Source organism: Lepidothrix coronata, unplaced genomic scaffold, assembly GCF_001604755.1.
Source record: "Lepidothrix coronata isolate B3197 unplaced genomic scaffold, Lepidothrix_coronata-1.0 Scaffold24, whole genome shotgun sequence".
NCBI lineage: Eukaryota > Metazoa > Chordata > Aves > Passeriformes > Pipridae > Lepidothrix > Lepidothrix coronata.
The window spans coordinates 450,480-467,535 of NW_016690204.1; the positions used below are offsets into that span (position 1 = coordinate 450,480).

The following is a 17,056-nucleotide window of genomic DNA, read 5'->3' on the forward strand; positions in this document are numbered from 1 at the left end:
CTGTATGGATCCTTCTCTCTGAATGCACAGGGTGGATCCACACACACATCTCCACTGCTGAGTGCTGGCTCACATTACAGACTGCTGGGACAAGCTGGATTCTTACAGAGCTTGTAGGTCACATGCAGACCGTGACACAATTAACTGTCCAGCCAACTGGAAGTTAAATCCCGCAAGAAAAAAACCCCATCCTAATCTTCTAGACTACAAATATAGCTGTCACTTAACTGTCACCAGCTGCTGAGGTAAGAAAGAGATTCAAGGAGAAAGAAAATCTCTACCTGTAAACAAATACTTGTTACTGATGATGGACTCCAAACCTATTGAACCTCTATCATCTTGCTGGAACACCCTGAGCTTTCTCACCAGCAAGGCAAAGAGGGCAGAACCGTCTCCTCATGTTAAAAGAGTAAATTAGAAGTTCACCCTGCTTGGAATATACCTGATTAAAAGTCAGGGCTGAGGCACAAACATGAAATGTCATGTTTCGGATTTATGTCCTGATATCTGCCTAAATTACTTCTCGGGGGCTACTGTGTGCTAGAGGGCTAAGAGATTGGGAACACCTAGAGGCAATACAGAAATAGAGGACCTGGAGAGAAGCAGAGACTTCAAAAGAAAGTGTTTTGATTTTCCTGCACAAATGCTCAGACTTTCACATGTTAGAGGACATCCAGGTTTCTAGATAGAAATATTAAAAACCTGACTGGGTGTGTCCCTGGGCAAAAATGCTGCAGCTGACTGTGCACTGAGCATTGACCTCATCCTTCCCACCTCATCCCTTCCGTGGTTTTACAAGAGCCTACGTGGCATGAAGCTGTGTCAGGGCAGGGTTAGGTTGGATTTTAAGGAAAGGTTCTTCCCCCAGAGGGTGGTTGGGCACTGAACAGGCTCTCCAGGGCAGTGGTCACAGCCCCAGGGCTGCCAGAGCTCAAGAAGCATTTGGACAATGCTCTCAGGGACAGGGTGGGATTTCTGGGCTGTCCTGGGCAGGGCCAGGAGTTGGACTGAATGATCCTTGTAAGTCCCTTCCAAATCAGGATATTCTATAATTCTATCTGTAGATCAGGGGCACCCTGAAACACTAATGTGGCAGACAGATAATCTTTCCTGAGAGCAAATGATACCTTTGAGGCAGAGAAGCTGCATAGGTGTAATGACAGAGATCCTCTCTGCCTACAAGCCTCTCTGCCTGCAAAACGACAGCTGCAACACAGGCCTGCAAAGCAGCACGAGGGCAGGGCCTGAGGGGATTACAGAAACACCCTGACAGTAACCTCAGGTAGTGTCATTTAAGGTGTCTATCACTGCAGCATGAGATCCACAGAGGTTTAACCATATGATTGTCTTAGCCATCTATGTAGTTTTCAGGGCCTTTGATGGGCTGAAGAAGCGGACTGAACCAGGTGATGGACTGAAGGTGTAGAGGCTCTTGTAGCACAAATAAAATCAGCCAAAATCCACCAGGAATGCACTACAGAAAGCCTGCTACTCTTGTCAGACCTGGAGAAGTGAGGAGGCCCAGGGCTGCAAGAAGTTAACCTTGTGTGGGTGAATAATCACTATTTTCTCTTGCAGCTCTGCCTATTCTGCTTCAGTCACATGAATCATGGCTGTACTACCATTGACATGTCACCACAAGGATTTTCATGGATATGACTCAAAGAAGCTGTGGCTGCCCCATCCCTGGAAGTGTCCAAGGCCAGGTTGGACGGGGCTTGGAGCAACCTGGTCCGGTGAAAGGTGTCCCTGCCCATGGCAGGGGGTTGGAAAAAGATAAGCTTCAAGGTCCCCTTCAACCCAAACTGTCCTGTGACTCTGTGCCTCTATAGTCAGGTTAAGGACAGCACTGGAGGTTGTTGACTATAGAAAGCACTTCCAGCAGAGGCACTCCTGACCCGTGTCAAACTCTGCATATCCAATTACAGGGCCATCAGAGCCAGGCAAGCCACCATCAATCTCCCCAGCAGGTATTTCCCAGCCCCTGATGACAGACACCCCTGGCACGCTCCCTCTGAACTCCAGTCCTTGCTGGACACACACCCCTTGGAAACGACTCCCGACTCACCCTTGGCTGGGGCATTGCACTGACTTTCCCCCCGTGTGGCTCCAAGCTGGCACTGTGGGTTTTCTAAAACCATGGCTACACTGAGGACTTCCACCCTGTGCTTGTCCCAACAGGCACACGTGCTCTGCCACTCATGGCATGTCCCACAGACTGGCTGGCAATCTATTTTTCCAATGTGTGGGAGGCCCACGCCTCCCTGCCATCTGCCACCATTCACTTTTTGTTGCTTCTGGAAAAAACTTGAAAAATAACCCTGCTCTCATTAAATTTAATGAAGCAGGAAGCCCTCTGAGTGCATTTTTCCCAAATAATCTGCTCACTGCTCCGTCACAACATCTTCACCCATCTTACTCCTCCCACACTTCTGAATCCATTCATTTGCTCCCGTTTTGGCTGTAATGAGTGGACTGCCCAGTTTCCATGAGAACAGGGAATAAGTGGGAAATGGGGGAAATCTAGAAATCATTTTTAGATCATAATGTGTAGCAACAAATAGGAATTCTTAAGAAAATATGGATTCTACCCTTCTAGGCAAGAGCTTAGATGAGTGACAAAAAAAATTCTGACCTCCTTCTAAATATCTGTTTTCATGACAGAACAGCTTCTTCCAGTGGAAAATGGAATAATTGAAGGAATCTAAATTGACAGCTGACCAACTGTGGCCAAAGTCCACTGAGAAAATCCAATGTCCCCTGAGAAGTCTGCAGCTAGTACTGCCTCTTACTAATACTAGTTACAGTACTCTGCCTTTCCAGAGATATTGCTCCAGAATGTCCTTGCTCCAGTGTGGTTGTGGTTTCTCTTTCTCCATCCCTCACAGAGCTCTCTTCCCTACACAGCAGTGCCAGCAGGCTGCTAGAGAACTGGACAGGAAAAGGAAATAGAGATCCTGATGGGGCTGAATGAGAAGACTGGCACACTTACAGAAGAAGCTTTTGCTGCAACCCTTCCTACCTCTGCTAGACAATGATTTCACTTTCCAGAGTTCCTAACTTGGCCCATCCCAACAACTTACATCACTCCAAATAAGAGACAAAGCTCTCAGAAGAAGGAAGAGAATGCTCTCCCCTCCCTGAACAAAAACATCAATGTCCTTGACCTGGGACAGATCCGACGGCCCTTGGACATACCCACACATTCTGCTCCCAGACAGCACGTTCTGACTTGGCTGCATCTCCCTCACGCCATGCACCCAGGGAACCACCCAAACACAGCTCCTGAAACTGTCCCAACTCCTGGCCTTTGCCTGGGCAATAAACACCTGCCCCCCACCCAGCAGTTTTGGCACTAACACTATTCCGAGCAAAGCTCAAGTTCCCCATTTCAGTGTCCTGACCTGATTTTTCAGGTTGTTTATGGGGCGACTTCTTTCTCACTGCTCCCAAAACACAAAATGAAGGACAACAAAAGATTAGTTCTGCTGCTTTACTTCTGCATGGTTACTGTTCATTCCAGATAGCAAAGGAGCTCATATTAAAGTTTTCAGCTTTCACATGAGGATCATCTGCTGCATCAAGTCTCTGAACATAATGGCAAATGCAGGGTCCTGCACCTGGGGAGGAATAACCCCATGCCCCAGCCCGGGCTGGGGGCTGCCCTGCTGGGCAGCAGCTCAGTGGAGAAGGCCTGGGGGTTCCAGTGGACACCAGCTGTCCCTGACCAGCCCTGGGACCGGGGTGGGGGATCCTGGGGTGTGTGAGGAAGGGCATTTCCAGCAGGTCAGGGAGGGGATCCTGCCCCTCTGCTCAGCCCTGGTGAGGCCTCACCTGGAGTGCTGTGTCCAGTTCTGGGCTGAGGGAGTTGGGGCTGTTCAGCCTCCAGAGGAGACACTGAGAGGGGACCTCATCCCTGTCTGTCACTGTCTGCAGGGAGAGGGCAGAGGATGGACCAGGCTCTGCTGGGGGAGCCCAGCAGTGGGACAAGAGGAATGGGCAGAAACTGGAACACAGGAAGTTTCATCTGAACATGAGGAAGAACTTTCCTCTGCACTGGAAGAGATTGCCCAGAGAGGGTGTGGAGTTTCCCCCACTGTGGATATTCCAGAACCCTCTGGATGCAATCTTGTGCCATGTGCTCTGGGATGACCCTGCTGGAACAGGGAGGTGGGACTAGATGATCCACTTTGGTGCCTTCCAACCTGAACCATTCTGTGATTCTGTGTGTGAAAACAGTGTACCCCCTTTTTCTAATCAAGTGAACATTCCCTGAAGGTGCCTAGCATTAGACTGAACTGTGTGAAAACAGTGGATCACAGCACCTTTTCTCCCCAGTGTGTATTTTGTCAACACAATCATCTTTAACCACAACAGAAAAATAAGCTAACACTGTTATTTTGCAACATGATTCATTTCCATAATGAAAAATCATTACTATTCTTTGATCTGTAGCAGATCTAATAAAATAGCACCTTCTTCAGTAAATGAAATTGGCCACTAAATAAATCTGAATTACTAAGTAAACTTGAACTACTCTTCCTGCCCATGTGCTCTGAACAACACTGTGTATCTGCCCCTCTGCCTTGAACAGACTGTACTGATTCCCCCAGATAGCTCAGGCAGCTCCAGAAGACTTTTGAAATTATAATGTCCTGGCTCACTGCAAAGGTTGTTCACAGCAGTGCCTTCCTCACCAAGAAATCTCTCTTGATTCCTGGGCAGGGCACCACTATTGACATCAGGGTCTCCTCTGCACCGAAGGCTTCGTGCTGGAGCTCTCACCTGGACCCAGGACATGCTCTGGGGGTGGGGATTGGCACTGTGAGATCCATGTCTCAGGAATGAAGAATACTAACAGCTGCTGGCATAAAGTGACACAGCCTTGCAGAGCTGCCATGAAAACTGTCATCTCAAGGGCAAAATCTGATGTGGTTCATGATAAAAATATAAAGCCTTGCATCATTTCAGCCCCTAAAAAAGGACCTTGGCCAAGGCAAAGGAATTTTTGCAGGTTGCCAATAGTGCCTTTTATGTTTACATAGTACACTCTGCATGATCATCATGCACAGAAGAGATATTCCAGAAGTATTTCCCATGGCTCAATACCATGCAATGATCTCTAGACAGGTGTCTGCAAAGCTCCTGTACCCTCCTGGGCCAGACCCTTAGCTGGGCAAACTGGCAAAATGTGGCTGTATGTGGGCAAAGAGGGAGACTTAAGACAGCTGAAGAGCTGCACAGTAATTTCTTGAAGTAAGAAATGATGCCTGTTTCTATTTCTATGGGAAGGAGTAAATTACATCATGGATATACACACATGCATGGGTGCTAATGCCAATGTTTACATCCTTCACGTGTAACATACATACCACACTTGTCACACAGAGCTGTCTCTGGATGAGTGCCTAATGTCGAAATAAACAGTGCAAAAATAGGAACATATTATCTCCAAAACAGCAAGACTTCCCCCAACCTCTTCCCTGTCCAACTTCATGGACTATGCAGTTCCTCAGGGTTCACTACCTCAGCCAGGAGCTCGAAGTCTAGCTGAGTCTGACAGTCTTTCTAAGGCTCATACCTGGACTTCTGTGGAGCCTGACAGGTGCTGAGAGTGCTCCTTAGTTTCTGACACAAAATCAGCACTTCTGTGATGGTGGGACTTCTGCTCATGGTGGCCATCCCTTCTCCTGGCTTCTGTGTCAAACAAGACATTGTTTAGCCTCTCCAGATACTTATCCAGCTCTTCCTGGGTGTGCTCCAGTTGTTTGCTGACATTACTGGGGGAAAAGGAAGAGGATGGTGAGGAGGGTTTGCTTTCCCTGTCCTTCCTGGCCTCTTCCACATGCAGGTTTTGCTTCATTAGAACAAGCACGATGATCATCAAGATCAGGCAGAGATACACAACCCAAAGTTCTTCCATCTTAGTGGGAAGGTATCAGGAGCTGGTCGTGCCTGTTGATGCACTCACAGGGAAGAAGCCAAAAATGGACCAAACCCAGCCAGTGGTCAGCACTCCCCAGCTGACAGTGCCCACAGGAAGACTGGTGCCAGTAATCAAACCACTGTGGGAAGGGATGTCAAAGCTGGATTTTCCGAAGAAGCATCTTACAGACCTTCCGCGGTTCTAAACACGAAAGCAGCACAAACAGTGAGCAACAAAGAAATCTTAGGCAGCAGAAAGATACAAGATCATCTGTCACAGCTTCATATGACCTTAAAATAGCAGTATCTCCTCTTTTTCCTGCTATGGAGCTGCAGGTTCAATGCTCCTCACTCTTCAGCCTTCCGTTACAGTGTTCCAGTTGTTGTCTTGCTTGAAGTACTAAGTTTTTCTTCTTTCTAATTCAAAGAAAAGATAAATTAGGATTGGGGTTTCCCTCCCCAAATGAAGATAATATTTTATCCTTTAGGGGTGATTAGTTGCTGAGTCAGCACTCAGCACTCTCAGCACTCTTAAAAATTTAAGTGAGACATGGTAATACTAGTCACCTCAGTTACAGGATCAGTAGGACCAACTTGTTGGCTTTCTGTCTTTGCTGGTCTTGGGAGAGGGAGTCCCCCCAGAAGTGGCTGCTGAGACTCTGAAGATGATTCCAGCTGGACTTTGTGGGGATCCCTTGGAGATCCTTTGTGGGCTGCTCCTTGGTAACTCTGCCCCCCAGATTACTCAAAGAGGGGCGGCTCAAGGGCCAATAAATGCATTTCCACTGACCCAGCCTAGGAGAAGGGGTGGGACAAATGTACTGATTAGTGTCCAGCATCCAGGATAACAGCCAAAATGCCGGTAGGGATGGGAGCGGGGAGGCTGGCCATTCCAATTGGAGGCAGGGTCTGTCTGGAATGGGATTGCTTTTCCTAACCTTTGCTCAGAGGATCTATTTACAGAGGAGGGTGCCAAGCCCAAAAGGACCAGAGATCACATCCAGGTTTCTGCTGCCTCCATGTGGAAACATTCTTGGCCTCACCCTGCCACAGAAATAACCCTAAAATTCTTCACTTTGCTCCCCAAAGCGAGACATTTCTCCCGCTTAACTGCAGTGAATGGTCTGAGACAGGTCACAGTGCTCCTTTACCCTGTTACTCATTTTAGAAGCTGCTCCTCAGCTTTTAGTTTTTCAAGATTGATGCTATGAAGCAAATTTGGCTCTAGAGGCACTGTGGTACTTCACATTCCCTTTTGCCTTGTCTTTAACTCGCTCCTGAGGTCACAGCCGTGCTGGAAGCTCCCGTAAGCAGTTTGCAGCCTACAAGCCTGGGCCTGGCACTGCTGCCCTACATTTAGGTGGGCAGTCACCAAAGAGATACAGAATACCAAATCCAGTCACCCTTTTGGCACCAAACTCAAATGCCAGGCACACAGCTGAGGAGAGGATGCAGAGACAGACAACTGAGCTCGATTTTCTACCAAAACTGAGCTATATTTCCTTAAAGCAAGAACAGTGGAACAGAGATGTCCAGACAGATGACAATATCTCCCTTCTCTCTCACTGCTGTACATCATTAATGCCTTGGGGCATTAATGTACCTGTACCTCCAGCTACAGGTATTACACTGACTAGCAGAGCAAAGCCCTGACCCAAACCCGACACTGCTGCAACAAGAGACATTGTTGAAATCCTAAAGAAATACTAAAAGGGGAAAACACCACTTTAAAAAAAAAAAGTCATTAAGACTGCACTGTGGCCCCTCTAAAGGGGAAAGGATGGGTGGAGCAGCCCACAGCACTTCCTAACTCCTATTAACATTGCTTGTTTCCTTTCAAACAAATGTAACACAGCAGAGATGCTTCAAGCATTGCAAAGCTTAAAAATGAAGTACAGACTGCTGTAGTTTCAGATGCAAAATACCATAGTGTTGCCTCTTCAACACAAAATCACTAGTGAAGTAACTTGGGCGCATCTGTCAAAAACTCAGGAGGCATCACCTTGGCTATGAAAACAGGGAGTGGACAGAGAGAGGCAAAATGCTTTGTCCAAGATCCCCATGCTGACTTGTGGAACTGACCTGGAATGACACTCAGGGATGTGAGGGATCACACTGATGAACGTTTGCCTTCCCATATACACGTATGTAAGTCCTCCAATAACAGAGCACAGGAGAAGGAACATAGGCTGGCTTTGTAGGTCAGCATTATCCAGATCTCTGGAAAACCACAGAAGTTGTTCTCATATCAGAATGCATTTTTCTCTGACCTCTTTTTATCTGAAGATAAACTGCTGGATCAGGTTACACCAAACACACACCTCACTGGTATCTTTATTCTAATTGTGAACGCCTAAGGAACAGCATAAGCACGAGGCAGTTATATAAGAATGCTTCCCAGAATACTCCTGCAGCCTTCCACAGCAAAGATTTTGTAACATTTTAGCAGCTTTAGCTTTACCTGAGACAGGAGAAGGGAAAAAATAACCGTTTCCCAGACATCTGCTGCACAACCAGCCAGGAAAGCAAACAGCTGTAGTTCCAAGGTCATGTACAAGATGCTCTTTTATCTCACTAAATGGCATGAAAACACTAAAAGTTTGACAAGGACACAGCTTTTGTATGTTTAATAAAAAATCCTGGAAATCAAAACTAAAAAAAAACTGTCTAAGGTTGTTCCACACAGTCAAAGTTGTGCTCCTTGGCAAATAAAATAATATGCCAACCTTGATTTCCAGTTTTTACCCATTGACTTCAAGAAGACATAAAGTCAGCTCTGTATATTTTTCCCTGTCGTACATGTTATCCAGGTTCAGTTTCTCAGACAGGAATTCTTTAAAATATTCTTTTAAAATAATAAAAAAATATTCTTGCAGATGCCACTGCCTGCGTCAGGGCTTAGTAATAAAATTAATTTTTTGGAGCCAACATCAGGTTTTTTAAAGTCTTTGCCAGCCAGTATTTTCCACCATCTCTCAGCTGCTCTCCCTGGAATCTGCCCACACTCCCATTTCTCACTTCTCACACAGGTTGACTGGACCATAAAAGGGAGGAAAGCACTGCTCCCCAGGGACACCTGATACCACATAGCCTTTTGCAGCACTTCTCTTCCTTCAGCTTTTTTAGGCTTGGTGGGAAGATTTTCTGTAGGAACACAGGAGATGGCTTCAGTGACTGAAGTAGTATGGAAACACTGGAGACACACATTCAAAAAGCCAAAATTTAATGCAAATCAAGTGGAAGAGAGTCTTTAGGCTCTGACAGTTCATTTCACCACCACCCAAGGTTGGCACGCAGTTGATTTTACCTCTGAGTCACTGGTGGCTGTAACTGGACTACTTACAAAGTAAACTTTATTTAAGAGCTCATTGTACTCCCTTCCTAGCTGGCCAGAACCTGGCTCCAGCAACAAAAACCTTTCCCTGTCTGGAAACAACTGTCCTTACATCCCTAGGCTGGATTAAACCAGCATTTGCAGTTTTATTCTAAGTCTGTTTCTGCCATTGAAAGAGATGAATCAGCAAAAATAGTTCTCACGCACTCTCTCCCCAGACCCTGAGTTCCACTCCCTCGATGTCATTGATGGCATTGCTGGTGTTTGCTGGATGCCAGAAGCCGCATTCACACAGACTCATGGAGTGGAAGCATCCAAATATCCACTGCTGGATCTTCACAGAAGCTGCATCTTCTTTCCAAACCATTCCCCTCTGTGTGCATGGCTGCCTCAGCTGCTAGGAAAGCTCTGCTCTATTTAAAAACCACGGGAGAATGGGAAAATCTCATGGTATAAAAGAGAGATTTTACAGTTAATGTAAATTCTACAGGAAGAAAACCAGATCCTTTCACTGCTGACCCTTTCAAAGGTGCCTCTCTACAGTGTGAGCACAGAGGAGCACTACGCTGGCTGAGTCTTGGGGTCATACGGTACTAGGCAGATTTGGTTTAGATTTCTAGATAAGGCACTCTGGAACAGAATCAAGAGACTTACTGATGACATTTCCTACTGCACAGCATCTCTCCACCGTTCTGCAGTTTACAGGGGATCTGGCACAGGGATTTTTTACCACAGTTTTAGTCTAAGACACTTTCCTAGAAGAAATTAAAGCGAAATTCTTCTTTGGAAGCTGTGTCATTGAATAAACCTGTGTAAAGCGTCCTGGGTGACTCTGAAGGGAATCCTGCTGAACCCTGGCTTTTCCTGCAAGCTCCCGAGCACTTCCGGATGAATTTGCCATTCTTCTTGCGGATGCTTCCCTTCACCTCTACGATCCTGGCAGTCTTTGCAGCTTAAAGAGGGGAGAAAAGAGCCGTTAGAGATGTTTAGTGATCTCACATAGCGAGGCTCCACTCTGCAAAACAATCTGCAGGGCAGGAGTGAGTCCCTTTCTTCTTCTTCTTCTTCTCCTCACTATGAGAAGTTCTCCTACCTGTTTCCATGAGCTTCAGCTCCCTGCACAGCTCCTCCTGCACCTTCTTCCTGTAGTCTCCAAACATGGCTCTCATGAGCTGCCGCTTCTTTACCAGTGGAGCCTTGTCACTGCGCAGTGTCCTGATGGCCCGGAGAGCCTCTTCAGCTGCAGCAAAGGAGGAACAGCACACAGCTTAAGGCTTCCTGCTGGCTCTGCCCCTGCATTCCTGCCATCCCTTCCCACAAGAGAGAGCTCGCCTTTATTTGAATGCCTACCCTGCTTTGGAGTGGGTTTCTGTGTCTTCAAGCCAAGTTCCAGCTGTTGCACACACCAGTCCAGCTCCTTCTGCAGCTGCTCATCTGACTGCCATCAACGTGGGGCACAGGGAGCAAGAGGAAATAAGTCACCCAAAAATTAAAGCAGCAGTTGCTACACGAGATAAAAGGGAACTGCATAAAGTCAGGACTATTCTCAACATCACGTGCTGGTGATCAGTTTACAGACTCCATGACATTTTCCCTCTAGTGTTTTTCATTGGATAAACTAAAAGCACTGCATAATTGTTTAGTTGCAACTCACTGCCTCTATTTGATGGGTTTAATATGTGGCTGCCATTCAGAGGGTGCTGTTTTCTGGAAAGCTGTTCAGTGCCTTTCCTCTGAAAGAAGCTGTCAGATACACTTACAGATGGGAGAAATAAGCATTAACAACAAAAAAACCCTATCACCAGACCTGCATAAAATCAAAAAAAGTGAACAATGGACAAATAAGTCTTTTTTTCTCAGCTCCTGCATGCTTGCTAAACCAGAAATACATGAGGAGAAGGAAGCTGAAGCCCATGGAGATTGAGGAAACCAAGTCCCATCGAGCAAAGCCAGCTGGCTAACTCAGCAGCGGGACAGGAAAACAGGGCTGCACCCTGGGACCGAAGTAATTTGTAACTGTTATGTATATGTAAACACAAAAGCCCTCACCTACAACAGTCTCCTTCCAAAGGACTGGAAGGGCTTTACCTCACCTTCCAATCTTCCTACCTCTCCTGTACTCAGCAGTGTTTATTGGTAGGATGGAATGTTCCAGAGGCGGGTGAACACTCAGTGCAATTTCCTTGAAGAATATTAAGAAAGGAAGATTTTGTGCAATCTTCCATTTCAATATTGCTCAGCTGGCACTGTTTCTTAATAATACCTACACTGGTGCTGAGAAGTAAAATAAAATGAAGACCCAGACCCTCAGCAGAACAGAAAACCTCAGGGTGTGCCTTAATGGTGTGTTGACACATAACTTGCAACCTCAGTGGATTTCTGGGCCATGCCCTACAGTGGGAGCATTCTGAGAAGCACCTTGAGCTTCACCCCAGACCCCTGGCTACACCAGGTGGCAGCTCTGTGCCTTGGCTTTGCTACTTGCAGTATGTGAGCAATTCATCCTGCCTGGCAACAGGAGCAGGGCCTGGTTCGGCACCCACAGGCACTGACTGAGGGCAGTTACCTCCATTTCTTATTTTCATTTCCTTAAGAAAACATGGCATCCAGCTCCCCAGGATTAGCTGTCACAAGCCTAAACATGAAATGCTCCAGCACAAGTCTGAAGGACCATTAACTCCCTTTCCACTAGTCAGGCTCCTCAGCTGTGTAGCAGAGAAAGCAAACAGCTGCTGGAAGAAGCAAGCAGCAACCCCAGTCTTTCAGCTCTCATCTCAAGGCAGTATGCTAATTGTTCATCTGTGTAAAGCGATAAAGTGCCTCTTTAGGTTAAGGGTTTATAAATTATGGGATCTCATCAATATTTAACTACCTGGGAGGTCTTCTCATCGTGATGGGAAGTATTTGTATTTTGACAGCTCTTAGCTTCTGTCTTTGCTTTCCTGCTGGTCTCAGTTTCTTCTCTCTCCGTTTTACTGACTGGTGGTTTTTGTTTCTTCTTCTTTTTCTTCTTCTGGGCAGCTTCGTCTGTTGATTTCACTGTTGCTGCTTCATCTGCAGGAGCAGTCTCTGGTTGGAGGATCTTTGATGTGACATGGCTTCTGTCCTCTTTGGGTGCACTCCCTGCAGCTTGAGTCACCTCGGGCTCCCACACGGCTGCAGCCCGTGGCAGGGCTGCTGCTTCAGCAGGCAGTGAAGGATCTGTATGTTGGCTTGAGGGAAGTAGCTGGAGCTGAGGACAGTCTTCATCTGGGATGGCAAAGTTGAAAGCAAACTTGGGTTCTTGTCCAGAGGCAGCAAACCTCAAGGCTCCATTCCAGCTCTCCTGCTTGGTGGCTGTGACAGCTCTGCTGTCACCAGGGTCTGCTCCTGGGTTGGTCTCGGAAAGTGTAAAATCAAATTGGAAGCTGCTGCCAGATGATGTGAACAGCTCTGGCTTTGCCTCAGGGCTTGGGTCAGACTGTTTCATACCATCTGCAGCCTGCCCACTGCTTGGCTGTACTTCCAGAGCACCAGGTTTCATGCCTAGAAAAGACAAAGAGTATTGTTTCTATCAATACACCAGTTTCCTACCACAGGGATGCCACTGCAGCTCCCTCTCTAAGGCACTGCCCAGAGAGTTGACTCAATCAAAAGAACAACCTAAGAAATCTACAGAGAAGAATCAAGTCTCACCATCCCCTGAATGACAGCTCAAGCTCACCTGCTTTCTCCATGCTCTCCTGACCCTCAGCCATGCTGAGACAATAATCCCCAAACACATCACTCATCACTTGTTGCTTCTTTGCAAGAGGAGTCTCAGGGGAGCGCAGGACCTTGAGAATGTGCTGGGTCTCCTCTACTGCACTCAGAAAAAATCCAAGAGAGACAAGAAACAGGTTATGCTGGGCCTCAAAATCCCCACTGTGGGATGCTGATGACTGAGTCTTCTCTGAAATGTGCTCTGTGTTCATATCACCTCTGACTAATCCACAACTGGCATTTGGTTGAAAGGGAACTCCAAGCGCTTCTAGAAGATGAAATACTGTGAAATGTTCTTGGGGGGGAGAATCTAACTACTTATTACATACAGTCAGACTCTTACACTGCAGTAAGTGCACTGCTAATGGCATAGAAGTTACATAGGGCTCAGCAACCCTCTCCTCAAGGCAAATACAAATCCCAGGGCCCAGCTCTGTGTGTCTTTTCTGAAAAACTGGAGAAAATCTTAGTAGAGAGCACACCCTGAAAAGTAGGACTCTTGCCTGGCTCTCATAGAAACCAGCCTGACTACAAGAGGGATCCAAATTTTTTGTGTCAGAGCAAATTCTCTAAAAAGCACAGCTGTTCTGTGACAGTAGTCCCCCAAGACCTCAGTTCGGGTGCCCTACGTATAGTCTTGTAGTGTTTGTCTCACTCATTTCCAGCCACAAGACAGCATGATGTACTGCACTAGTACTGTGGAATGGGCACGTCCCACCTCTCCTGGCTGCAATGCCCGACCACCTCTGAGGGAAGAACCTTTTCCTAATATCCAGCCTAACCCTCCCCTGACACAGCTTCAGCTGTCCCCTCGGGTCCTGTCCCTGGTCACAGAGAGCAGAGATCAGAGCTGTCCCTCCTGAGGAAGCTGCAGACCCTGATTAGGTCTCCCCTCAGTCTCCTCTTTTCCAGCTGAACAGACTAAGGGCCCTCAGCAGCTCCTCCTGTGGCATCCCCTCCCGACCCTTCACCATCCTTGTGTCCCTCCTTTGGACACTCTCTAACAGCTTCAGATCTTTTTTATACTGCAGCACCCAAAACTGCCCCAATATTGCAGGTGAGGCTGCCCCAGTGCAGAGCAGAGGGGGACAATCCCCTCCCTCGCCCGGCTGGCAATGCTGGGCCCGATGTCCCCTAGGACACGGTGGGACAGAAGTGGGATGTCTCTTCACAGCACCTGGGTATCAGGGTCCTGAGCACACGTGTACCCCTATTTCAAGGGGTTGGTCTGGTTCCAGTCCAGGATCTCATGCAGACACTGCTGCAGCCAGATAACTCATGGATCCAGACACTGAATTCCTGGCTAGAGCTTGGATCTGCCTCCTCACTGCACACTCCTTCAGTGACTGGGACTCCAGGCAGAGCCTGGGTACCATCAGCAGGACTGCCCTGCTCTCCTGGCTCAGGCTCTGTGCAAAGGGGCTCCTTTCTGGCCAGGCCACTGCTTCTGCTGCCTCATCCCTGGACTCAGCTCCTGCCTCCCCTCCAGGAGCTGCCTTCCCTGCTGCTGAGCACTGGAGATCAGCACAGGACATAGAGGTAACAAAACGGTCTGATCATAGAATAGTTTGGGTTGGTTGGGACAGTAAAGCTCGTCCATCCCCTGACATGGGTAGGGACACCTCCAAGCCCCGTCCAACCTGGCCTTGGACACTCCCAGGGATGGGGCAGCCACAGCTTCTCTGGGCAACCTGTGCCAGGGCCTCACCACCCTCACAGTCAACAATTCCTTCCCAATATCCCATCTAACCCTGCCCTCTTGCAGTGGGAAGACATTCCCCCTTGTCCTGTCCCTCCAGGCCCTTGTCCCAAGTCCTTCTCCAGCTCTCCTGGAGCCCCTTTAGGCCCTGGAAGGAGCTCTCGGGTCTCCCTGGAACCTTCTTTTCTCCAGGCTGAACACTCCCAGCTCTCCCAGCCTTAATTCTTGGAGCTTGATACTCAAGCACCATGTGTGGGCACATATTAGTTACTGCTACATCTCAGGTGAACCAGCAAACACTCACCTGGGCACTTTACAGATGGTTCACACCCCTCCTCTACAGGTTAAGTAGTGGCCAGGAGCAGGACGTGAGTCTGCATTTCTCTACAAGTTGTACTGATAAGATCAATCTGTGACCTTATGAAAAATATTTTATAGGATTTTATCTTCCATGTAATTTCTCCTCGGAACAAGCTTCACAAAAATAAAAACACCTACTGGTGTTTAAGGGCCAGACACACTGGCACAGTTAAGATGGAAAACAAAGGCAGAGCTGTAGCAGAACCAAACAAGCCATTAGATGGGAAAATGAGAACATGAGAAAGGATACAGAACACAGGGAGAATGAACAGTACAGGAATGAAAGGTAAAGCTGCTTCCAGATAGACAGCCCTTAAAATTCAATGCTTTAAGTTGTTTTGTATTTAGAGCAAATCCCAAATGACAAAAGAACAGGGAACAGAAGGGAGAGAAGAAACAGAGAAATGTCCAAATCTGCTAAATCAGACCTGAGGCTGGAATATGGGATGTGTGGGCTGGGAAAGAGGAACATACCTGGTTTTGGGGGTGGGGTGAGGTGGAGATCTGCCTCCAGCTGCGAAATGCACCACTTCAGCTCCTCCTGGAACACACCCTGGGGAGCCTTGGACATGGGATGGGGAAGGAAGAATGTCTAAAAGAAGCACAAATCTCTCGTCTCCAAAACTGATTCCAAACCTGACTTTCTGAAGCCCTCTCCCCTCTCATAGATCAGATCTGGCTTTACACTGGAGGTGCACTGTGCAACTGCTCATTTATACCATCAACCAGCACAGGGACACGTGTCCTGTGCGGAGAGCACCAAATGAGCCCTCTGCATTACAAAAATCACAGCCATAAACTCCTACTAGCAGGAACAACACCCCCCCCCCCGCCCGCTCCTGGCAAGCCAGGACTTCCCACAGATTTTTTTTTCTCCCTCTTTCTCTCCTCCTTCTCCTTTTTAAAGGCCCACCCAAAAAACTTCTCATTTTATCCTGAAGCTTATTACGGCACAATGTCTCCTCGGCAGGAAACTTCCCTTTCACACAGCTCTGCGCCCTGTGCTGTATTTTTACGCCGCCCGCATCCTGCTAAGCAGGTGGAAGTGAAGGCTTTGCAGCCCGCGGGGCGGGTGTGTGTGGAAGGAATGTTCGGGACAAGGAGGTAAGGAGGGGCTGGGGAAGGCATCGGCGCTGCTTTGAGGAGCACCTTTTGGGGTCCTTACCCGCTCCATGCCGCTCCGCGCCGGGGAGGAAGCGGCCCCGCCGCACCGCCCACCTCCGGTCACGGGCAGCGTGTGGGATCCGGGGCCTCCCCGGGGCCTCCCCCGGCTGTCCCCGCCGCCCCTGGGCGGTTCGCTGTGCGAGCCCTCAGCGCTCCGCAGGCCCGTTCCGGCCGTGAGGAACCGGACGGCTCCCGGCACAGCCCAGCGCCCACCTTGGCAGCGCGTTTGTCCCTTCGGGACTGCCCCCGCTCCCCTGAGCCCCACAGGGAGCTGTGGGACACCCGTGTGTGCCCTGCCCGCCCGGGGGTGCCACAGAATCACAGAACGGGCCGAGTTGGAAGGGACCCACAAGGGTCATCGAGCCCAACCGTCAGCCTGCACGGAACCATCCTCAGGATTCACCCCCTGTGCCCCAGAGGATCATCCAAACCCTCCTGGAGCTCTGGCAGCCTTGGGGCTGTGCCCACTGCCCTGGGGAGCCTGGTCAGTGCCCAACCACCCTCTGGAGGAAGAACCTTTTCTAATATCCAACCTAAAGCTCCCATGACACAACTCCAGGCGACTCCCTGGGTCCTGCCCCTGGTCCCCCAGAGCAGAGCTCAGGGCCTGCCCCTCCTCAGGAAGTTGGAACTGCAGTGAAGTCTCCCCTCATTCTCCTCCAGATGAACACACCAAGTGCCCTCAGCTGCTCCTCACACGGCTTCCCCTCAGGACCCTTCCCCATCTTCGTTGCCCTCCTTTGGACACTCTCTAATGGCTCAATATCTTCCCTACATTGTGTCCCCCCAAACTGCCCCAGTATTGCAGGGGAGGCCGCCCCAGGGCAGAGCAG

At 48.6% G+C, this 17,056-nt stretch overlaps 1 protein-coding gene across 4 annotated transcripts; it reads right to left on the reverse strand.

Moving 5' to 3' along the window:
• Positions 1–9,131: 9,131 nt before the first annotated feature.
• On the reverse strand, positions 9,132–16,882 carry CUNH8orf33 (chromosome unknown C8orf33 homolog). Of its 4 annotated transcripts, none has more exons than XM_017809095.1 (7): positions 16,225–16,882; positions 15,534–15,651; positions 12,963–13,100; positions 12,132–12,784; positions 10,610–10,697; positions 10,353–10,499; positions 9,132–10,211 (listed from the first exon to the last, which is right to left on the reverse strand). In XM_017809095.1, exons 1-7 carry the CDS (start codon positions 16,231–16,233, stop codon positions 10,015–10,017), a joined length of 1,350 nt encoding a protein of 449 aa, XP_017664584.1. In that variant the 5' UTR covers positions 16,234–16,882; the 3' UTR covers positions 9,132–10,014. The 4 variants fall into 4 exon arrangements, with proteins under 4 accessions (XP_017664584.1, XP_017664585.1, XP_017664586.1 ...); XM_017809096.1 differs by having other exon boundaries at positions 15,534–15,621; positions 16,225–16,881; XM_017809097.1 differs by having other exon boundaries at positions 15,534–15,621; positions 16,757–16,878.
• Between the last annotated feature and the right edge of the window lie 174 nt (positions 16,883–17,056).

What these genes read in the sequence shown, in the direction of transcription:
- CUNH8orf33 (XM_017809095.1), bottom strand. An exon ending in ACGATGAGAAGACCTCCCAG is followed by an intron (nt 10,698 to 12,131) that starts GTAGTTAAATAT and finishes CGTTGATGGCAG; the next exon opens with TCAGATGAGCAGCTGCAGAA. An exon ending in GCTGAAGCTCATGGAAACAG is followed by an intron (nt 10,212 to 10,352) that starts GTAGGAGAACTT and finishes CCCCTCTTTAAG; the next exon opens with CTGCAAAGACTGCCAGGATC.